General features: G+C 53.9%; 1 protein-coding gene across 3 annotated transcripts in view; it reads right to left on the reverse strand.

The window, feature by feature from the left end:
* Positions 1 to 9,332: 9,332 nt before the first annotated feature.
* SLC8A2 (solute carrier family 8 member A2) overlaps positions 9,333 to 24,106 on the reverse strand; it is a gene marked incomplete at both ends in the record, with an annotated part of 29,760 nt that continues 14,986 nt past the window's right edge. For 2 of the 3 annotated variants that reach the window (XM_082862713.1, XM_082862711.1), the window contains 7 exons: positions 9,333 to 9,709; positions 11,437 to 11,715; positions 15,822 to 15,921; positions 16,224 to 16,348; positions 17,650 to 17,667; positions 17,816 to 17,919; positions 22,469 to 22,891. In XM_082862713.1, coding sequence (XP_082718839.1) covers positions 9,333 to 9,709; positions 11,437 to 11,715; positions 15,822 to 15,921; positions 16,224 to 16,348; positions 17,650 to 17,667; positions 17,816 to 17,919; positions 22,469 to 22,891 — 1,426 coding nt within the window. The remainder of the gene's footprint in view (positions 9,710 to 11,436; positions 11,716 to 15,821; positions 15,922 to 16,223; positions 16,349 to 17,649; positions 17,668 to 17,815; positions 17,920 to 22,468; positions 22,892 to 24,106) is intronic. The other variant, XM_082862712.1, reaches the window with a different exon arrangement.

The raw sequence follows: 24,106 nt of genomic DNA on the forward strand, positions 1-24,106 counted from the left end.
GTCTCTCCCCTTCTCTCTGTCTCAGGCCTCCCTCCCTCCCCCACCTCCAGTCCGTCCCTGGGGACCTGTGTCTCTGGGCCTTTGTCTCTCCACCTCTCTGCACCCCCATCCCTGTCCAAGCCCTCCTCCACCCGGCTGCCCAGGCCTTTCATAGATGCATCGCACCGAATCCCCGGTTCCTTCCCCTGTGCCTGGCCCGGCCCCAGGAGAAGGAAACGTTTATGCTGGTGGGCCCCCTCTCCTCCGCTCCCGGGCCCGGCCCTCCGCCTGCCGCCCAGGCCCATCCAGCACCAGAGCTGGTGACTCCGGAGGCTCATTTGTCACCCGCTGCCTGCCGCCCCACCAGGCAATCATACCATTAGCCATGGCTGGCCAGAGGCCGCCGGGAGGACCGGGCCTGACGCGGGCGGAGGAGGGGCACAGGGCCGCACTCCCCACCCACTTCCCGTCTCTCCGGCCTCTCTCTCCTTTTTCTCCGCATCTGCCTCCCTGTCTCCTTTCTGGGTCTCCCCTCTTCACTCCTCTTGCTGCCTATCCCCGCACCCCCACCCCCATTCCTCTTTCGCTGTGTCCCTCCTTGTCTTGGGTGTGTGTGTGTCTGTCCATCCGTCTGTCTGTCTCATGTGTCTCTCCCTCCATCTTTTTCTCTCTCTCTGTCTCCATCTCTCTCTCTCTCTGTCTCTCCCCCCTCCCCCTCCCCATCTCTCTCTATCTCTGGGGACCTCTTTCTCTCCTGTCTGTCTCTGTTGCCCTCCCCCCACCCGATGTTTTGTTCTGGACGCCCTCCCTCCCCCGCTCCCTCCTCTCCTGACCCCAGCTGCCCCTTTTCAATCCATCATCCTAGACGTTTCCTTCCCTCCCCACCCAGGGGGAGAAAATTGCTGGGAGAGGGCAGGGGGAGGAGGACGGGTGCCCTGGGAGGCCCGTCCCTTCTCCCCACACCGCCAGCCCTGAGTGCCTGGAAGTCCCCCCTAGAGTCTGACTTCAGTCCTCAGGGAGACAGCAGGATGCAGATGAGGTGCCAGGAGCAAGCCCTCCCTGTTCCCTGGAGGGACAAGAAGCTCTGTGCTCCCAGGGGCGAGGCGGGGAGAAGGGGGCTGGGGGGCGTGGGGCAAGCGGAGGGGGAGACCTGGGCACCGTTGTTTCTCCCCTCGTTCCTTGGTGCCCACAGATTTTCCCACGGGAACAGGGATGCCCCATTCACACCCCTCTGACCCAATAGCAGTCCCCACGCCGCCGCCTGGGACGCCCCCCACTGAATGAAGCGGCCGGGGGTTAGTAAATAAACGCCCCAATTTCTTCACCCCGGGTTGCGCCCCCAAAGAGGGTTCTACAGAGTCCCCAGCGGACCTCCTTGTCTACAGGGGGTGACCTGTGTGTCAACACACCCCTTAATGGTTTCCTTCCCTGTCTCCCCTCCAGTGTTTCCTGGAATCGCCTTCCAAACAAGCCACTTGCTTTAGGCTGACTTCTCTGGAGCCCAGCCTGAGATGGCGGCCAGCCAGGGACATGGAGGGTGGGCAGAAAGGGGGACAAGGCGAGAAGAGACCCCCCCCCCCGCCCCGTGATGGTTAATTGTATATGTCCACTTGGCTAGGCTATGGTACCCAGTTGTTTGGTCAAACACCAGCCTAGATGTTGCTGTGAAGGTATTTTGCAGATGAGATTCACACTGAAATCAGTTGACTTTGAGTAAAGCAGGTTATCCTCCATAATGTGGGTGGGCCTCACCCAAGCAGTTGAAGGTCTTAAAAGGAAAAGACTGAGGTTCCTTGAGAAAGGGAATTCTGCTTCCAGACTGCCTTCAGATTTTTTTTTTTTTTTTTTTTTTGCGGTACGCGGGGCCTCTCACTGCTGTGGCCTCTCCCGTTGCGGAGCACAGGCTCCGGATGCACAGGCTCAGCGGCCATGGCTCACCGGCCCAGCCACTCCGCGGCATGTGGGATCTTCCTGGACCGGGTCACGAACCCGTGTCCCCTGCATCGGCAGGCGGACTCTCAACCACCGCGCCACTAGGGAAGCCCTGTCTTCAGATTTGAGCTGCAACCTCAGTGCTTCCCTGGGTTCCCAGTTTTGGACTTGCCAGACCCCACAATCACATAAGCCAATTCTTTGAAATAAATCCTTTACTATCTGTCTATCTACCTATCTAACTATCTATACATCCTATTGGTTTCATTTCTCTGGGGAACCCTTACTAATATACTTCCAAAATCTAAATTGCTATGAGCATGTGAGGCATGACAAAGAAATAAAAAGAACATAAGGGTTCAAGATGTAGCATCCTTCGGGGCTTCCCTGGTGGCGCAGTGGTTAAGAATCCATCTGCCAATGCAGGGGACACGGGTTCGAGCCCTGGTCTGGGAAGATCCCACATGCCGCGGAGCAACTAAGCCCGTGCGCCACAACTACTGAGCTTGAGCTCTACAGCCCGTGAGCCACAACTACTGAGCCCAAGTGCCACAACTACTGAAGCCCACGCGCCCAGAGCCCGTGCTCCACAGCAAGAGAAGCCACCGAACGAGAAGCCCGCGCACCGCAACGAAGAGTAGCCCCCACTCGCCACAAATAGAGAAAGCCAGCGTGCAGCAATGAAGACCCAACGCAGCCAAAGAAAGAAAGGAAAAAAAAGATGTAGCATCCTTCAACAGATGAATGGATAAGCAAAATGTGGTATTTTCCTCCAGTGGAATATTATTCCTCTATAAAAAGGAATGAAGTTCTGCTCCATGCTACCGCATGGATGGACCCTGAAAACATTAGTCATGCTGAGTGAAAGAAGCCAGTCAAAAAATACCACACGTTGTAGGATGCCCGTTATGTGAAACGTCCAGAATGGGCAAAACCATAGAGACAGGAAGTAGGTTAGTGGCTGCCTCGGGGTGGGGTGGGGTGCGAATGGGGCGTAACTCCTAACGGGTACGGGGTTTCCTTTAGGGGAGATGAAAAAGGTCTGGAACTAGATAGTGATGATGGTTGCGCCACATCGTGGTGGTACTAAATGCCTCTGAATTGTGCCCTTGAAAATGGTTAAAATGGTACATTTTATGTTATGTGTATTTTATCACAATTAAAAAAAAGAGTTCAAGATGTAGCGATCCACAGAAACTTGAGACCAGAGGCGGTGGTGAATTAGCTCTAGAGATGGTGTGTTAATTTCCTGCTGCCATTGTAACAAATTAGTGCAGTCTCAGTGACTTAACACAAATTTATTCTCTCACGGTTCTGGAAGCTGAAAGTCCCAAATCAGTCCCAGTTGGCCAAAATCAAGGTGTCAGCAGGGCTGCAATCCCTCCAGAGGCACTAGGGGAGAATCAGTTCCTTGCCTCTTCCGGCTTCTGGGGGCTGTGGCATTCCTTGGCTTGTAGCCACATTGCCCCAGTCTTCAAGGCCAGCATCCTCAAATCTCTGCCCCGTCTTCCCACGGCCTCCTCCTCTGTGTGTAGTATGATCTCCTCTTTGCCTCCCTCTTCTAAGGATCCACGTGATCCAGGATCATCTCCCCATCTCAAGATCATTAATGTAATCACACCTGCAAAATCCTGTTTTGTCATATGAGGGAACACATTCACAGTTTCTGGGAATTAGGATGTGGATATCTTTGGGGGGCTATTATTCAGCCTACCATGAATGGCCACCAACTATTCCTCCCCTCCTTCTAGGGTGCCCTCTCCACCCACCAAGAAGTGGTGTCTATTACCCTGCCCCTTGAATCTTGTGACTTGCTTTGACCCACGGAATATGGCAGACGTGGCCTTACAGCTTCCACGGTGGCTCTCTTGGAACCCAGCCACCATGCTGCAAAGAAGTTGGTCTAGACAACTAGGGGAGGAAGGGGGGCTCCAGGGAGAAGTGAGGTGGCCCAGCCCACAGACAGCGCCCACTGCCAGCCATGAACGAGGGCACCTTGCACATCTGAGCCCCAGCCAAGCCCCAGGATGAATGCAGCCACACGATGATGTCAGCCAACACCACCATCAACACAGAGAATCGTTAAAATCATTGTTTTAACCCACCGAGTTTCAGGGTGGTTTGTTACTCAGAACTAGATAACTGATAACAGAGACACAGACACAGGGGCAGTGGGCAGGGGCCACTGACATTTGGAAATGGAGAGATAAGGTGTGGGGGGCGGAAGATACAGATCAAGGAAGCAAAGCAGAGAAACAGAGGTGGAAGGGTCAAAAAGAGACAGAGACCTCTGGAAAGGGACGGGTCAGGGGAGAGACAGCAGCACACAGACAAGATGCAAAGAAAGAGAGAAACAGAAATTGTCAAGAAAGACAGGGGCTAAAGAAAAAGAAAAAAGAAAGAAAGACGCAGGCTCCTGTCAGCCCCGGCTAAGCTTTCAGCTGACAGCCAGCATCAACTGTCAGCCACGTGAGTGAGTTATCTCACGAGTTAGTGAGTTGCCTTCAGATAACTGTAGGCTCATCCGACGGCTGATTGCAATCGTGAGAGACCCCAAGTCAACCCGTAGAGCCTAAGCCAACTGGAGCCAACCACATAACCATGAGAGACAATAACTTGTCATTTTAAGCCACTAAGTTTTGGATGGTTGTTTTGTAGCAACAGATACCCAGAACAGGATGCATGGAGTGTCACAGAAAGGCAAGTGAGGAAATTGGGGGAGGTTTTAAGCTGAAGATTTAGTTGGAGGAAATCGATTAAGAACTTGGGAAACTGTGAGAAAGATGAAGCAGAGGAAATGTGCATTTCAGAATTTGGGGAAGGTTAGAGGCTCAGGCCTGGATCCCAGAACAGAGGATCTAGGGCCCCTTTGCATCCATTTCAGTGGTGGTTTCATCCAGTACCCACAATCTGATTGGTTTTTGGAGCACCAGCTCTGTGAGTTCCCTCAAACCTTTTTGCAGAAGAGACTGTTCATTGCCTGATAACCTCCAATTTCCCACTTTTCCTTAAAAATTCTCTATGATTTTTAGCATAATGACTCAGAATTAAAACTCCTTTTTCTCCAGCTCTTCTTGCAGCTCAGTGTGGCCAGATGATTCAGGTCTGGACACTGAGACGTAGCAGGAATCATTAAGTGGAACTCCTGGGTCAAAGCCTTACAGAGGACGGTGGATCCGGGACCCGTCCTTCCCTCTCCATCCTTCTGGTTGGAGGATGATGACATGGAGGTGCACCATCCTGGACTAAACAGATGAGGGTCATATTCTAGCTACGTCAGAACAACAAGGTAGAAGCGGGTTCTGTACTGCCCCCCTGAAATAGGGGTGCTATGCCAGACGTGAACTGTTGCATAAGAAATAAACTCTTATCTTATTTAAACCACTATTATTTTGGATCCTTGTTAGTCACATCTAAACCCACATCTAACTGCTATTAATAAAAATCTGATTAGGAAGCTCTTACGAGGACTTACATACAACCCCCTCTTCCGGTTCTGGAAATCACCCCCCTTCTACTGCCCAGCAGGCTAGGGGGAGTAATAGCTCCCCTCCCACCTCTGCTAGCCCCAGGGTGCCCCACCATCCCTTGTCTGTTTCCCTGCACTCTGCACAGCCTCGTTAATATCCCCTTTTACACTTGCCTAAGTCACCCAGTTCAGTGCCATGAGTGTCCTGCTGTGCCTTGCTACAGAGTTCTTGCCCTCACCAGTCCCACTGTGATCACCCCCTCTGGCACCCTGTTTGGCGTATGTCCCGCCACTACTGTGTAAGCCTTGGGAGAACAGGGCCCAGAGACATTGTGGTCACTGCAGTGTCCCCAGCACAGCGCCAGACACAGGAGGGGCACCCAATGGAAAAGTGAATTAAAGAAACCCAGGGTCTGGAGAGAGAGGAAGGAATACTCCCCCTTGGCTAATTCTTGTCCCCTGGGTTTGGTGACTTAGCAACTGGGACTCAGGTGGCAAAGCAGTTCATGGGGAATCTGCATTTCTCTGTCCTTCTGAGGCTGTCTGTTCCAGGAGTGTGTGTGTAAGTACGTAAGGGGGAAATACTTGGAAAATATAACTATTCCCATCTGTTAAGCTCTTTCTATGTGCCAGGTGTTATTCTAAAAATATATATGTATATATTTAATACAACAACCCTGTGAAACAGGAACTATTATTTCCTATTATTATTATTATCCCCATTTTCCAGATGAGGGAACTGAAGCACCCAGAAAGTAAATCTTTATGTTATGCTGCATCCCATGACAAATAATTCAAATCACTCCCAAGCCGCCCCTTGGATCGCCTTGCATCCCGGTGAGGATCATGGCATCTGGGGTGGGATGAAGGGGCATTTGTACCGTTCCTTGTCTCGTCCACATCCCAAGCTCTGGAGACACCCCTCTTGGAAGCTGAGACCTCACTCCTCTCCCTGTCCCCAGACTCACACCTTTCCCCGTTCACGTCTGGTAAAATACAAGTGTCCTGGTCCCGTTCTACACCCTGGATGTCATCCTGTTCCATCTCTGTCCTTCCTCGCTGTGAGACTCGAGGCAAGTTGCTTCGCCTCTCTGAGCCTCAGTTTCCTCACTGGTAGAAAGGGGGTACTCCGGGGACTGGCAGGGGACTGGACGAGGCTGTGCCCTGGGAAGCCCAGCACAGTGCCGGCATCGTGGGTGCTCCCTAACTGCTTCAGCCCCCTTGCATTCAGTGCCCTCCTGCTTCACACGTCTCCCCACCTTGCAGGAAAAGCCCTCTCAGGTCCCGTAGCTTCCTCCCTTTCTCTCAAGATTCTCCAAAGCGAGGTCCACGTGCTCTGACTCAGTTTCCCCAACTTCCACCCCCTCCTCACTCTATATCAGCCTGACTTCTGCCCCCACACCCTCCCCCTAACTGCTCACATCAAAACCTAAACCCAAGGGTAGCCCCTAAGTTCTCATCTTCCTCCACCTCTCCATGGCCTTGGGTCCTGTTGACCACACCTTCATTCTGGAAACTTCTCTTGGCTTCAGGTGCCCCAGTCTCCTGCCTTCCCACCTACTTCTCTGGCTCCTTCTCCATCGACAGGTCTCCCACCTTCCACGTGCCCCTTACATATTGGGGCTCCTCAAGGCACTGCTTTCTTCTCACACTACCCACGCCCCGGGCAGCCCAACCCCTCCTGCGGCGCGGTGACACCTCATTGCCAACAAATGCCAAATCTCTCTCAAGTGCAGCCTCCTCTACTGAGCTCCAGGTGTCCCCTGGCTGTCTCCCCACCCTGACATCTCCTCTGGATGTCGCACAGGCATCTCGCGTTCGGCGTGTACTCACCTGAATCCAGCATATCCTTCAAACCTGTTCGTTCTACTTGACCCCAACTTGGTCCCCCAAGACCCGGAGAGACCTCACTCTCTGGGCCGGAAACTGTCCACACTGTCCACCCCCTCCCAGATCCACTCCCCACGTGCCCACACTCCATTCTTGCTTGCAGGATTCAACCACTTGTAAGACTATGAAAAAGTTGTTAACTCACAAGGCTGCACACCTTTACATAGGCTGTTCCCTTTATCTGGACACACACACACACACACACACACACACACACACACACACACACACCCCTCCTCTGAGACAGTTACCTGCTTTCTTTAGGAAACCCGCATCAACCCCGGCTCTCCTGCTCAGGCGACTCAGGGTCCTTCTCTCCTGCGTTCCCAGGATACCCTATCACGTGGCTGAGGGAATGGGGGCGTGGCTAGGGAAGCTACTGGGTGATGGATGAGGAGCTAGTGCAGCTCCTGGGTGATGAGTGGGGGCGTGGCTAGGGGGAGCTTCGGGCTGATCTTCAGAGTGGCTGGTGCCTGCCGGTGTGTCCTGGCAGAGGATGAGGGGAGCATGGAAAAACCCAGATTATTTGGTGTATGTCACAGGTGCCCAAATCTCCATCAAAGACTTCATTAGCCCTCCCCTCGTGAATCCCAACTTCCCACGGGGAGGCTGTTTTTCCAGGCAGAATTTCAAAGTTTTATGGCAACTTTTACAGAAATCACAAAGGAAAGAGACAGCGACCGGTGCTGCTGAGCTAGGAGTAGAGAAGGCAAGTGGGCAACAGGTCTGGGACGCTGGGGCTGATGCACAGCAGGACGATAGGACGCTAAAAACCTGTGGGAAGAGGAGTGCTACAGGGGTTGCGGGGTCATCCTCAGGGTCCCAAGAAGTGGGCGGCACTCCTCGCACCCCAAGTGTGTCCTTTGGGCAGGAAACATCAACAGTAAGAAAATGCACATGGCCTACCAACAGATAGGTGGCCTCCAAAGTTAAAAATGCCCACCCAGACCCCCTGGCCCCAGTCCCACCCTCCCACCCACCCCTGCTCCCCATCAGGCAGAGATGTGGCAGCATTTGCTGGCTTGTAGCATTGGTCCTCTGGGACCCTCGGTCTCCTCTTCGAGGGTCCTGCCCGGATTGGCTGGCACTGAGGGCAAAATGAGCCTTCTAGATAGTCAGGGGAGATTGGCTGCACTCCCTTGGATTCCTGGCCTCCTCCCCAAAGCCAGTTCTCACGGCTGGGGGAGTCTGCTGCCCTCTCAGTGGAAAAGTCTGTCACCCTTTCCCCAAGTCATGCACCCTCCCACGTCCCCCCTCCCCCAAACACACTATGTACACACATAGCCCCACCCCCCTCCAAGGCGTGGCTGGGCTCTCAGAGGTACTGGAGGCAAGTGAGGGTGCTGGAAGGTGAGAAGTTACAGGTCCAAAATGTGCCTCTTCCAGCTCTGGAACCCCAAACTTTCCCCTCCCTTCTCCAAGCCTTGAGAATTAGTGTCCTCCCAAGGGCCTGAGTGGAGAAATCAGGGAAGGTGTGCCCCCCTGTGCACATACCCATCTGTTCCTCCCCCAACCCCCGAGGCCCACAGAGCTCCCTGAGGGTTGGGGGAAAGGGCTGAGATCTGTGACCTCCTGGGATGGATCGGCCTCCTTCAAGCCCCCCCCCTCCGCCCCCGCAGGGCTGAGTTCTGAGGCCCTGGGGCACAGGTCCGTGGAAGTGGTGAGGGGGTCCCCTAGAGGAAGGGGGACTTATGGCATGGAGCAAGGCTGGGTGTCTAGGGAGACACACGGGAGACTCTGTAGGGGATTACGGATGAGGGAGGGTTCTCTGGGGAGGGGCCTCGAGGTGGAAATTGCTCCAGTAACAAAACCAGTAACGAACAGGGACGGACTGGCTGGAGATGCACGTAACTGAGGGGGCTGTTCGCAGGAGGACCTGGGGAGGCTCCCGAGGGGAAGGGAGGAGGCTGTAAGTGGGGACCGAGGAGAGGGGTAGATGGCTTCCCAGGAGGAAGGGAGGCCGAGTCCCAGGAGAGGAGGCGAATCTCTGGAGGACAGAGGAGAGCCAGTCCAGCACGGAGGCGGTGGTCTCGAGGGGCAGGCCGAGTCCCTGGGGAGGACCCTAGAAGCCCCGGATGTGGCAGTAAGCCTCCAGGCTGGCGAAGAGGATGTAGAGGAACCAGAGGCCCAGGAAGAGCGCGGTGGTGGCGAGCTTGGGGCCGCGCGGGCCGCCCAGCTCGCCGCCGATGTGCGGCCGGCGCCGGTACAGCAGCACGGCGATCCCCACGAAGGCGAAGACGGTGAAGAGCGTGACGGAGAAAGCCAGCGTGCCGGTGCGCACCTCGAAGGGGCGGCCCTGCACCGCCCAGTACACGGCGGCCACCGACCAGGCCACGCCCAGGCCCAGGAACACGTTCACGGCGTTGGAGCCCGTCACGTTGCCGATGGATGCGTCGGCGCACTGGTCCTGCAGCGCCGCCACCTTGCTGGCGAACGTGTCTGCAGGGGCAGAGACACCGCGGGTCAGGGGGGGCTCCGTGGGCCCCCCAGGAGCATCCGCCTGGCTTCGTCAGTCACTTGCTCCCCAGAGACCCACCAGCACCCCGCTGGCCCAAGGATCCAGACTCCTCACCCCAGTGTCGCGCGGGTCTGGCCTCCCACTCCTGGAGTTCTGTGCCCTTGACCCCACCCAGGGGGCAAAGTCGATCGCCATCTCTGTGCCTGCTGGCTACAGGCCCCGCTGCCTGCTTTCTATATAGAACGTGTCTACATCCACTGGGATCCACTACCTACTCTCTGGAACTCACCGCCTCCCTCAATGGGACCTGCTGCCTGCTTTCTATGGGACCCACTACATAGTTTCTATCAAGTCCTCACCTTATTTCTATGAGACCCCTGTCCCATCACCTGTCTCTTCAATGCCCTGCCACCTTCTTTCTATGGAATCCATCGTCTGGTTTCTACCATTCCCCACCGCCTTAGTTCTATGGGACATCCCATTTGTTGCTTTGGGGGAGGATTCAGTTGACATGTTGAATCTATGGGCCCCCCTGCCTAGTTTCTATTATTCCCCACCATTGCCTATGTTCTATGGGGTCTGCTGCTTGCCCTCTACAAGACTTGCTGCCCGCTTTCTGTGGGACACACACACCACCTGATTTTTGTGGAATCCACTCTATTCTATGGGGTTTGCGGCCTGCTTTTGCTGGGAATCACTAGCTGTTTCCCACGAACCCACTGCCTATGTTTCTACAGGCGCAATTATCCCATTGCCACCTGGGTGGACAAAATAAATGTTACGCCCCAGCCACGTGGCACCCCTTGCCCGCCCATCAGTTCCCCACTTGGCTTCTGTCAACCATACGGCTTCGCTTCTCTGGTCTCCACCCATTCCTGAACATCTTGCCAAGACTGCAAGTCTCTGTTGCGGAGGGCGGGCTTCACAGACCCATTCACCAATGGTTGCTTTCTACAGGACACATCACCTGCTGTCTGGGCCTACAGCGCCACCACCTGGCTGGTGAACACATTGATGTGGAAAAGCAAGGTGTCTGCCTCCACGCGTGGTCTCCTCCCTCCTACAGGAATTTCAGTCTCCTGCACCTGGTTTCTAAGGGACCCTCCCTCAGATTTGGGGGAAAGAGGGGGTCACGTACACTGTAGTCTCTGAGGCCTCACTATCTTATTTCCATGGCATCTCCTCCAACATGTGGTTTCTACTCTGACTCTCCTCTTAGTTAAAGCTTTGAGATTCATTGGCCTGGTTCCTATCATGCCCAGCAACAAAGGTCTATGGAATCTTTCATCTGGTTGCTAGGCAGGGGGAGGAAAGGGAGAATGAATATCTTGTTTCTGTGGAACTCACTGCATGGTTTCTATGAAGTTCCCACCTTATTTCTATGGGACCCTCCTTCCAACACCTGTCTCTTCAATGTCCTGCCACTTTCTTTCCCTGGAATCCATCGTCTGGTTTCTACCATTTCCCACCATCTTAGTTCTATGGGACATTCCACCTGCTTGCTTTTGGGGAGGATTCAATTCACATGTTGAATCCATGGGTTCCCTCCGCCTAGTTCCTATTATACCCACCTGCCTATTTCCAAGGGACCCACCATATGGGTTCTGTATGATTCCACCACCTTATTTCTGCAGGGCCTTTCTCTTAGGGTCCACCTGCCTGGCTTCTCTGAGACACTCCCCCAACAAGGGGTCTCCTGAGGGGTTACCGGGGATGGAGGTGCCCAGGGCCACGAAGACGACAGCGTTGACAGAGTCCTTGAGGCCAACGGTGCAGCCAAAGTGGGAGGCGAGGTCCCCAATGAGGGCGGTGAGCAGCCCGATGACCAGGATGCAGACACCGAAGCAGGCCCAGCCGTGGCAGTACTCGGTAGGGGGCACGCAGGCGAACAGAACCTTCCAGAACACCGTCAGGAAGTGCATGACGTAGTCAAAGCATGACGGCAGTCGCTCCTCCCGGGACCCGTCCTCCTCCTCCTCCTCGTCCCCTGTGGGCACACGACCCAGCTGGGGCACACACCCATGCCTCCTTCCTCGCCTACAGAGCCCCCCTTTTGTTCAACTTCTAGGCAGCCAGTCCCCAACGAATTGCTTTCCCAGAATCCCTTGCAGCTAAGAGAATGTACGGGCCCAGGTAAAAATATTCATTTTCTCAGAATCATTTGAAGCTAGAGGAGGCCATGTGCCCAGATAAAAATATGCAGTTTCCCAGGATCCCTTCTGCTAGGGGTGGCCATGTCCCTAGCTAAAGATATGCCTTTCCCAGAAGCCTTCACAGCTACTGACAGCCAGGTCTGCAGCTAGAAATATTCAGTTCCTCTGATTCATTGCAGCTGACAGTAGCCACATGCTCAGCTAAAGGTGCTCACTTTCCCAGAACCCCCTGAGGCTAGCAACAGCACTGTCCTCAGATAAAAATATTCACTTTCCCAGAATTCCATGCAGCCCACAGCAGTCAGGTCCTCCGCTAAATACGTGGTTTCCCAGAATACCTTGCAGCAGTGGTCGTGTGATCCAGTCTGGCCATGAGACATAAACAGAGGGTTTCTGGAAAGCTCTAGCTTTCCTGATAGGGGTACTGTTGTTATAGATGTGTTTTCTGAGATTTGTAAAGGATGCATCATCCTTAGAGCTGATTGTGTCACCTATTGTGGCCGAATTTGACCTGCAGTGACTTGTGTAATGGGAAAGTGCAAATGAAATGTCTTCTTACCTCACCTGAAACTCATAAGCAGAAAGCAAGGAATGAGAAGCAATGAACACACTTGCGTGTGCCACGAATTACATCTGGAAGGGTGCTGATTAGAAACATTGTCACCCCTGACCAGTTGCTCACAGCAAGTCAGGAAATAAAAGCCAGGCCAGCCACCAAATCATGAAGCCACTTTCCATGGTCCCACCCAACGGTTCCTTGGAATGTCAGGGAGCATAGGACAGCTGGTGGCAGTGGAGGCAGAGAGAGACTGATGGATTTGGGGATTCGGGTCATACAACCCTTTCCCACTTTTCTAGCTCACTTAGCCACTTGGCTTCTTAAAGAAATAAATGGCTGAATTTGTAAATGCTTAACTAAGTGGTTTGTGAGACTTCTCGGTTCTGCATGTTGCATCACAAAGAAGATGTTTTTGCTGCGACCCCAAGTAAAATGCAGTTGGAAACTAGAACTGGAAACTCAAACGCAACAGGCACTCTGCCCCTTCCTGCTTCCCTGCTTCCTTTCTTCCTGCCTGGAATATGGACACCTGGAGGTATAGCAGCCGTCCTGCAACCATGAGGACAACACCCGGGAATGGGAAAGAGAAATAAAGAAGGGGCCTGGGCCTTTAATGACACTACTGAGCTGCTGCTAACTCTTGATCACCTCCTACAGATTTTTTTGTTCCGTGAGAAAAAATAAAGTCTAGTGTGCTTAAGCCACTTACGGTCAAGTTTTCTGTTGTTTGCCACTGAACGCATCCCTGATTGACCATACTGAGACATGGCGGAGGTGAGAGCAGGGAGGACACACTCTTGGGAGGGAGGGGGCTGCTATCACTCCGTCTCTTGGGGCTTCTCCCTGCCCTGCTCCAAATCCTGCCTTGGCTCCCACTGCCCTCAGATCCAGGCCCACACTCCTGAGCTTGGCATTCCAGTACCCACAGGCTCTGGCCTCTGCTGACTTCTCCAGCCTCTCCCATCTAGAGGGAGCCTCACGGGTATGCCTGTGGTTCTGGAGCCGACTCTTTGGTGTCAAGCCCTGTGCGATCTTGAATCAGTGTCCTAACCTGTCTGAGCCTCTGAATGTCTATTTGAGAAATGGGAATAATCATCAGACCTGCCTCAAGAGAGGGCTGTGATGACTACACGAGTCAGGCCATATAAGGTGCTCTCTATGGGGCCTGGAACATCTCCACTGTGACTGTCATTGTTGCAGGCCCATTCCGGTGCCTGGGGGTGGGGGGGATTCAAAGATGCCTGAAACCAAGTCCAGCCTGCAAAGAACTTTCCATCGGGAGGTAAAGGAAATACAAAATCACCTCTAAGTGCAAGATGGGACATGATTCATCCCCTAAGGAAGCGAGAGCCACCCTCCTTCAGCACCTCAAACAGCTTTGTGCTCACGCGAGGACCCAAAAGGAACAAAGTACCAAATGACCAAGCCCCAACCCAGATACTCGGGATACGCTCATTAAATGAGTTCGTACAGGAAATGGACTTCAAAGCTGCCTGACACTCAATCTGTCTTCATCGCTGTCATCATCATGATTATTATTACTGTTATTATTACCATAATGGTTTTATCCTTCCTCTACTACTTCCTCTGATCTAATCGCTTGCTTTCTATAGACCCATGGCCTCCACGACCACCATCTCACACCCACAGTTGCAGTTTCATGCAACCCTCTTACCCTCACTAAGCCCCTAGAGGGACCTCTCTGGCTCCCCACTGTTCTTGAAGCTCAAATTCCTCACCACATCCTCTCAGACCCTGCATGACCCATCTCCTGCCAGTTTTGACAGCCCCAACTCACACCCCATCCCACCCTCTCCCTCTTCCTTCCACAGGCTCTCTCCACTTCCAGGAGTTCCCCTCATTCAAAACACACTCCATGAGGAAAACAAAGAAAAGAAAAGAAGAAAGCTCCACGGCTCCCCGCTGCACCTAAAATGACACCCAAGCCCTCTCCTGTGGCCTCTAAGGCCTCTGGGGTCTGAACCCTGCTCATCTCTCATGCCTCATCCCATGCCTTTTCTTCATGCCTGAAACCAATCGCCCTCCCTAAATGTGCCATAATCTTGCACATTTCCAGACTCTGGTTTTCCCTCTGCCTGGCTCCCTCCTCCTGGCTAACTCTTATTCCTATTTGAAGACTCAGATCAGAAGACTCCTCCTGCAGGAAGCCCTCCCTGACCTTCATGTTGGGTCAGACACCCGATGTGGTCTCCCATAGCTCCCTGGGGACCCCGTCCCAGTCCTGCCCAATCTGGGTTGTCACTCTCTTGTGACAGGTTGGACAGTGGACACTGTCAGGTGTCAGCTGGACACTGTCCAGCTCACTGGACAGTGAGCTCTGTCAGGACAGGTCCCGAGCTGTCATGATCATTTCTTTGTCCCCAGCAATGGCCCTGTATAGGACCAGGTCCAGAGGATCCTTCAGAAGTAGATGTTGGAAGAATGTGGCTTCAGAGGGAGATGCCACTCCATTTCTATTAGGCCTACAATCTGGTGTCTCTAGGCCTGCTACCGGGTACTCTTCCATCCCTGATGCCTGGTTTCTTTTGATCCCACCGACCAGTTTCTTTCCACCCACAATTCCTCGTGTGTTTTCAGTTCCCACCAGCTTGGCCTCCCTGAAGGAAACCTGATGTTATTCAAGGGACAGAAGTCCTGAGTTCCACCCTGGTCCTTTCTGGATTCCCTGAGGGACTTCAGGCCAGTCCCTCTTATGTCTCTTGGCCTCAGTTTCCCCAATTCCTATCACAGATGGCCAGTGTTGACCTCCAAGATTGTCTGTGAATCCATGTCATCATATATCTGGCCACAGAGGGGCAGTGTGAGCCTGTCTGAGGCCTAAGGGGGTGAGAACCCGCTCAGGTGGGAGAGCTAGGTGCCCTGGAGACTGTCTCCATAGCAACAGAGGAACCCAGGCTGTGTGGAGAGGCCATGCCATTTAACCTGTTTCCACCCTCCAATTACCTGAGGCCAGGAGAAAGCCCGGGCTGGGATCCCACCGCTTCACAGCTCTCCACCTCCGCCCCTGTCTCCACCAGCTTTCTGCGTCTCTGTGTCTACCTGCGTCTCTCTCTGGCCCTCTGCGTCTTCATTTCCTGCACCCTTCATCCTTTCTCCGCATCTCTGTCCTTCTCTGGGGTTCTGTGTGCCTCTCTCTCCTATTTGTACACCTTCCCTATCTTTTCCTTTGTCTTTCTGTATCTGTTTCTTCGTCTTTCTCCTTGAGTATCTCTGTGCCTTTTCTGTCTTCTTTCTCTTCTCTATTGCTCTCTGTCCTTTTCTCCATGTCACTCTTTCCCTCTCCCTTTCAGTTCTCTTCCTCTGTCTCTTTGTCTCTCCATCCCTCTCTTCTTTCTTCCTCTCTCCTCCCTTCCCACTTACCTGCGCTCACCGTAATTGCCTCTAAAAACTGCTCTCTCCACGAATGGGTCCCAATCACCAAAGCCAAGTTCGTTTTCTTGATGAGTTTATCCACTGTGTTCTGGGGATGAGAGGGTGGGGAGAGACCATGGCCCATGATCACCCCAGGGCAGCTCCATGAGGGGTACTGGGGATGCGGGCTCACACCCCATGCTCAGGGGTCCTCAACCTTCCATATCCCAGTTCTAGCAAGAAGGGACAAGGGAAGCGTGTGCTGTCCATGGTGCTAACGGAGGGACACAGACATGGCCTCGGACCTTGCTTGCCCTTCCCTTGTGACCCTCATGGTCGATCCCCTCCTGGACTCTCCCCAAGGAAATGACCCAGGCAAGACTCCAGGAAGGTGAGGTCCCAGAAAATCACCTTAAAATCATACGACTCCTCAATGATGACCTCCAGTCGACAGTTTTCCCCAAGCACCGGCTTGCCCATTTCTGCTATCCTCCGAGCCTCTTCCTCCTCAGCCGTCAGTTTCCTGTCCCCATCCCCTGCAGCACGAGGGATGGGAGTTAGACTCCAAGGAGACCTACCTACCTGGGCCTGCGATGCCTTTACTGCCTGTTTCCACTGATAAAGAAAACCCTGTCTTTCCCCAACCTGAGAGCCAGCTCCCACGGGCTGGTCCACGAAGTTCAGTTGGTGGGCTCTGAGGTTCATGTGGTGGGGGCTGTGTGACCTAAGACAATACCTTAGTCTCTCTGTGCCTCAGAGTTCATATCTGTAAAATGGGCACAATAAGAGTACCTACCTCATAGGGTGGTTTCCTATTAACTCCTAGTTAAAGGAGTTAATTCATGTGAAGTGCTTAGAAGAGTGCCTGGCTCACAATAACCAAAAATGTTACTTTATTATTATCAGCACTATGGTCATTACTGTCACCACCCTGTGGAAGAGGCCTGGTCTTTATATCCAAGCTCTGAAAACATCCTAGAGTGTGTTTGAGGTGGTGAGGAGAGAGGGGGATTCCTGATTTTGGTACAAATCTTGGACCCAGAACCATCTACAGTTGGCTCTGGGCTCATTGACCTCCCCAAAGTATGTTGATCCTTTGCTCCGAGCCCGGCAACAACCCAATCCTAACTCTCATAAGAAAGCCACCCGCCAACCAGGAACAGTCTCAGAAAACGATGCCTGAGTGAGAAATGACTTTTATTGTGTTAAGCTACTGAGATTTAGGGGCCGATTTGTTATAGTAGCTTGTATTACTTACCTTGACTAATATAATCTTCAGTCTATCCTTAATCTTAACCCCAAACCCCAATTCTGATCTCAGCTCCAAAACCACTCTGTCACTATCTCCAAGCCCCTGACCCTAGTCCCAACTCTCACCCCAATCTCTGACCTTGGCCCCAACTCTACCCTCAAATTCCTCAAACTCACCTCAAATTCCAACCTTAGCTTTGACCTAAATCTGACCCCAGTTCTAATCAGATCCCACCACAAACCCAGAAGCCAATCTCCATCTTAATGCTAGCTTTGACCCAGTTCCTAATACTGACCCCAAATCCCAACCCCAACCCAGTCCTAACCAACCTCAAACCTGATTCCCTCGGACCCTACCAGAAACCCAAGCTGGGGACTTACCACCCCCCACCATCTTAACTACAACCAAAACATGATCTGGGCCTTTAAACTTCTGTCACCCCCCATTCACACATGTTCCACCAAATTTATCGCACCTACAACCTGCCTCAAACCTGACCTTGAGGGGAACTTGAGGCACTGACCCCCCCCCAAGACCCTCCCTCCAGTGCCCCCCCCCCCAAAGTCTGGAAGTAACTCCACTCACCTTGACTGAGTAGCAGAGCTGGGGAGAGACAGAGACAGGGAGAGGGTGAGATCTTCCCTGGGAAGCTCAGGTCCACGAGCTTGAAGGATTGCCCACAACTGAGCCTCCAGGGGTCCCCCCGCCCTGGAGCCCTTACCCCTCCCACAGCCCACCCGTCGCCCCTTACCTGAAATCCCTCGCTTAAGCCACTGCGGCTGGCCCAGCTCGATGAAGAAATTATCCTTCTTCTCATATTCCTCATCATCAACTATCTTCACCTGAAGAGTTTTCCTGAGCAGAGAGGGAGAGCACGCAGCGTAAGACTCCCTCCCCCTGAATCACCAATAACTCGCACGTTAGCCACCCGGTTTCTTGAGCACTCGCTCCATCTCGGGCTCTGGAATCTCATTCAATGTTCACAACAACCCTTGGGGGGAAGGCCCTCTTATTATCCCCATTTTACAGAAACAAGCTCGGAAGCATCTGACGAAGCTGCGTTTGTATTCAGTATCAAGCTCAGGGATCCCGATGAAACCTAGGTTAGATTGGGTGCTTCCTCTGCTCGGGACGTTCACCTGGCTCCCATCTCACCCAGGATAAGAGCCAAAGACCCAAGAGTGGCCCCCAAGAACCCCTGCCATCCGGCCCTTGTGCCCTTTCTGGCCTCCCAGCCCTCTCGCCCTCGCTCACTCCCTCCAGCAACGCCGGCCTCCTCGCTGTTCCTTGAACCTACAAGCAGGCCTGCTTGTGCCTCAGGGCCTTTGCACCGGCTGTTCACTCGGTTTCCCCATGCTCACTCCCTCAGCTCCTCCAGCTCTCTGTTCAAACTTTACCTTCTTTCTCAATGAGACCCACTCCCACCGCATTCTTTAATATTGAAATCCATCCCTACCCCTACCCCAGCACGCTTGGCCCCCTTCCCCTGCTCTATGTCTTCCTTGTTCCAGATTATCTTCTAACACACCGTCTAATGTGTTTATTTTGTTTATTGTTTGCCGTTTGCCTCTTCACATTAAAATGTAAGTTCCACCAGGGCAGCGATTTTTGTTCATTTATGTTCTTTGCTGTATCCCCAACGCCTGGAACAGGGCCTGGCATATAGTGTGCCCTCCCTAAACAGTTGTTCGCTCAAAATTTTCAGTCCGGGAGACCCTTGGCTTCCTGTTCCCTGTCCTGACCACATTCGGAGGTGCAACAGAGGGCTAATTGCTTTTCTCTGCATCCCTGCTGCCATGGTAACCAGGACGGTGGGCGGGGGGGAAAGAGCCAAAAGTTATCCATCCCTTGCAGGCACACAACCGACCCCGCCTCGATTACGAAGACCCACAACCCCCCAAAGCCCACAGCTCTGCCACTAGCAGCTCTTTCAGCTGTAGGAACCACAAGGCCTGGCCCCAGAACCCAGAAACACAAACACCCAGCCCACGCAGTCACCCAGCAGAGGAAGCACAGCCGGTCACACCGCCCACACCCACGCACCATCATACCCCGCAGCCATTCCCTATGCAGTGGCAAAATCACATGGACCAGATGCCAACTAGCACGACACCCCCTCCGCAGCCTGGGTGACATCACCAACGTGTGAGACCCCTGCTGTGCTTCCATGTAGATTCTCCTTCCTTACATCTCACTCTTTATGCCTCTTGGTGTCTGTTTATTCCCTTCAGCGTCTCTCTCTGCATCACAGTCTCTCAATCTTCCTTTGTCTCTCTGCCCATCTGTCAGCCTCTCTGTGTCTCTCTCTCCATCTCTCTGACCTCCTCTGTCTCAGTCTCTCCCCAGCTCTCTGCCTTTCTTTCTGTGTCCTCCTCTCCCCGTCTCCGTCTGTCAGTGTCAGAGAGACTGAATGGAACACAATGGGATAGCCAAAGTCAACACCATCTAAGCAAAGGGGTCTCAATCAACAGACCTATCTCAACACGCGCACGCACAGGACACAGTGACACCCATGCAAAGACAGACGCACACAAGACGGTCACGTGGAGACATACGCCTACTTCCACCTTCACCCACTCCCAGTCTCAAGATATTTAAAATTTTCTGTGGGTGGAAAACATGGGTGCCCCCCACCTCAGGAGTGGGCTGGGAGCTGTCCGCGGTGCTGAAACACCGGAGCAAGGAGGGGGTCTCCTGACACACAGACAGCTATTGACACGTTGACACACTGACAGGGTGATACACACACACCTCCGACGCTCACTCTCTCGCAGACACGCCGTGATCCTCTGACACGCAGTGACTGACACGCAGTGACACACGCGCCAACTGGCGCCCAGACAAGTGTGCCCTCACGGGGCCCAAAAGGAGGAGAAACCCAACTAGCAAGGGACAGCAAGAGGGACTCGAGCTACGCAAGGGCAGGACTTCCTGAGATCAAAGGAAGCAGCCTTAGGAGTATGGGATTAACGGATACACACCATTAATATATAACATAGATAAACAACAAGGATTTACTGTAGAGCACAAGGAACTATATTCAATATCCTGTAATAATCTATAATGGAAAAGAATCTGAGAAAGAATACATATATATACATATACATGGACCTGAATCACTTAGCTGTACATCTGAAACTAACAACTATAGTTCAAATAAAAAGGAATTAATTATTTTTAAAAAAGGAAACAGCCTTCCTCCCCAGCCTGACATTTTGTCATCCTCACGCCTGCCCTCCTCGTTTCCTGGGCACTCCACTCTAATTTCAGACCCAGTCTCTTTCTTATCCCGTCTCCCATCCTCTCTTGCTGACCCAAACTCTTTTCTCTCTGTAGCATCAGAAGGACCTTTCCTTCCCTGAGTCCCACTGAGTTCCTCTCAGTGAGAAGAACGTCTCTCTTTACCTCCCCTGCGTCTCTCTTCCTTTTACTCTTCCTCCATCCCAGTCTCCCAATCCCGTGTTCCCTCTCTTGATGGGTCTCTGTCACTCAGTTTCTGGCTTCCTTGGTATCCATCTCTAAGTTTGTGTCTTTCTGTCTCTCTCGTGCTCTCTCTCTCTTCTCTGTTTCTCTCTCTGACACTCCCTTACTCTGGCTCTGTCTCTCTTTCGCTAGGTCTCTTCTGTCTCTGGGTGCCTCTCTGTCTGTCTCTCTCTCTTGCATATGTCCCCGACACCCCATCTCTGGGTGTCTCTCTTCCATCTCTGTGTTGATCCTGCCTGGGGCCAGCCCTCCAGCCCAGCTTCTTGGAAGCATCTCTAATTAGCGCCTGCCCGTCAGAGGAAGGATGTGTTTCCCTAAACGCTAATTTCCTGTTCTCCCTCTCCTGAAGCCACAGCTGGAAGCTTGGGCGGGGGTGGGGGACAGAGGGTGTCCCAGCCTGGGGAAGCCATGCGGGGGAGGAGAGGGCCTGTGGGTTTGTGGTGGCAGGCGGGAAGTTGGTTGGAAGCCATAGACTACAAGAAGTACTGAAACAAGTAGAAAGATAACGCCCTCCATCCCCTCGGCCTCTTGGGTGTGAGACATGGGGCCGGGAATGGTGCCCTCAGCCCCCAGCCTAAGTTCTCAACCCAAGTCAGACAGAGAGAGAGATGGAAATGTATGGAGAGTTCGTGACTGAAATACAACCCGAGTCAGAGAGCTAGCTAGATACTGGGGACAGAGATCTAGAGATTAACAGAAACCCAGAGGGGAGGTGCCAGGAGCGAGAGACGCAGAGACGCAAACGGAGAGATGGAGAGATAGAGCAGTGAGAAGCTGAGCGGGAGGCCTAGCCACAGAAGTGGGGAGGGGAGAGGGAAGGGGAGCGCGGTGGGAGCTCTGCTAGGTGGGAGGAGCGTGGGCGGCAGGAGGAGAGAGACAGACTGGCGTGCGGGGGCGGAAGGGAGCGGGCAAAGGAAGGGAGACACCTTCTGCATCCCAGGCAGGCGGGGGGTGGGGGGCGGGGGGGAGGAGGAGGGGGAGGGGATGTGAGGCTGCAGGCACACATGGGGGGAACTCGGGCATCTGTGTAAGGGGTGGCCGGGTGTCTGGGCGTGAGAACAGCCCTGACTCTGTGTCTTTGACTTTGTGTGTCCGTATGTGCCGGTGTGCGTGTTGGTTGTGTCTGTGTGTCTACATACTTATTCCTGTGTATCCAGCTCACCTCCCAAGATTCCACCCCACCCTCCCAAATCCCAGCCCTCCAGTTTCCCGTGTCTCTTCCTAGGCCCCCATATTCCTACTCGGCCTCTTCCCAAAGCCTCTCCCACATTCCTCTTAGGTCTCCGGCTATTTCCCCAGGTTCTTCCGCCTACCCAATAGCTTCACCCCTTCCCCCATCCACCTCCTCAGTCTCTGCCCCATCTCCTTAGACCCCGCCCTCTTCCGCTGTCCTTGTCCTTTTCCCTGAGTCCCTACCCAGACCCCACTCGCCCTCCATTTCCACAGACACCTTCCCACCTCGAAAGGAACCTCAGGCCACACTCCTCCATTCTACAAATTAAGCCTTCCACATTCCTCTCCCCAGGCCCCATCCTATTTCCTCTCCTCTCTCCTCACTTGGCCTTTCTTCCCGGTGTCCCACTCTCCTCTCCCCAAACCTGCCCAGTTCTCCCAAGCCCCGCCCACATCCAGTCCCAACATCTTGGCCACGCCCCGTCACTCCAGTCTCCTCCCTCCTCTCCCCTGTCTCACCTCTTCCCTGGGCCCTGCCCCACTTCCCCTGACCTCTCCGTTTCATGAGCAAGGCTCCATCAAGGCCCCACCCCTTTCCAAGACCACGCCTCTCCTAGGTCCACACACTTCTCGACCTCGCCCATCCAGGCCCCGCCCCGCCCGGGCACAGTCCCATCCTGGTCCCGCCCCTCTCGCGGGCCGCGCTCGGTCTGCCCCGGCCGGCAGGCTGCCGGACCGGCGCGCTCACATGGTCTCGTCGTCGCCGAACTCGAGCTCGCCGCACGCGTCCTCGTAGTGCACGCCGCCGCCGCGTGCCGTCCCGTCCACTGTGCGGTAGGGGAGGCGCACGGTGCCGCGCGCGCCCGAGCTGCGCACGACGCGCACGTCCACGGTGCCCATGCACTCGCTCACGTGCAGCAGGCGGTCCTGGAAGGAGAAGATGCCCGCGTGGTCGTCGTCCAGGATGGTGACGGTGGCCAGCAGAGGCGCCACCAGCCGCCCCTTGGGCCGCCCGCCGCCGTCGGGCTCGAACATGCCCTGCGCGTCGCCCACGCGCAGGTTCAGCAGCCGCACGAAGAAGTGCTCATCCTCCTCGAAGATGTCGTCGTCGATGATGCCGATACGCAGCTCCTTCAGTGTCTCGCCCGGCTTGAACACCAGCGTGCCCTCGCTGCGGTGGAGGAGAGGGGAAAGAAAGGGGTGAAGGTCGCTCAAAGGCTGTGGGGGAGGTGGGAGGAGTCAGGGGGGTCTCCTAGAGGAGGGGGCCGCACCACGGAAGAACTTACAAATATAATGGTGGACAGGCATTAAACAAGTAATACTGAGGGGGAATGAGGGTGGGCTTCTCCGGGGCAGGAGATGCAGAGGGAGAACAAGACAGAGTTGGTCCCTCCCAACATCATCATCTGATGATGAAGGTCAGATCAGGGCAGGCTTCATGGGAGAAGATTTAGTGGGCAGGAGAGCTCCAGGCAGAGGGAACAGCACATGCAAAGTCCCAGGGTGGAGAGGGAGCCTGGAGTGGTCCACAGCCATGCTTCTCCAACCTCCAGGTGCACACGAATTCCCTGGGGCATCTTGTTCAAATGCAGATTCTGGCTCAGTAGCACCAGGGTTTCAAGACTCTGCAGTTTTAGTTAGCGCCCAAGGGATGTGAATGGTTCTGGTACATGGACCACGCTTTCAGTAGCAGGGACATAGGGCCTAGAATTGACCTTGCCATGCTTCTCATAAAAACCATTCTGTGCTCCCAGGTATCCCCAAGAGAAAGTCCACACTCCTTAACTTGGCATCATTCAGTCATTCAACATACACTCCCAGAGTAACTGCTGGGCAATGCTGGGAACATGGGAACAGCCCCACGGCAGAGTTATATCACAGTGACAATTACACATCTAGGGATTTAATTACAGTTCATTCATCCAACAAACGTGTATTGTGCATCTGCTGTGTGCCAGGCACTGTTCTTAGTGTTGGGGAAACAGCAGCAAACCAGATCAGAGAAAAATCCTTGCCCTGGTGGAGCTTCTGTTCCAGTGCAGGAGACGAATAATAAAACATATAATGTCAGGTGGTGATGATGCTCTGGAGAAAATGAAGGAAGGAGGGTAGAGAGTGAGGAGAAGGGGCTGTGTTAGCGTGGTCAGGGAAAGCTTTTCTGAGGAGGTGACATCTGAGCAGAGGCCTGAGGGAGGGAGCCACGTGGAGGATATCTGGGGAAGAGTATTCCTGTAAAGGGAACAGCCAGTGCAAATGTCCTGAGGCAGGAGTGAGCCTGGAGTGTTTGAGGAACACCAGGGAGGCCAGTGTGGCTGCAGCTGAGGGAGCAGGGGGAACAGGGGCAGATGTCATGGGGCCTTGGTGGGCCATGGTGAGGACTTTGGCC

The sequence above is a fragment of the Leucopleurus acutus genome, assembly GCF_964270905.1.
Source record: "Leucopleurus acutus genome assembly, chromosome: 20".
In the NCBI taxonomy this organism is placed as follows: Eukaryota; Metazoa; Chordata; class Mammalia; order Artiodactyla; family Delphinidae; genus Leucopleurus; species Leucopleurus acutus.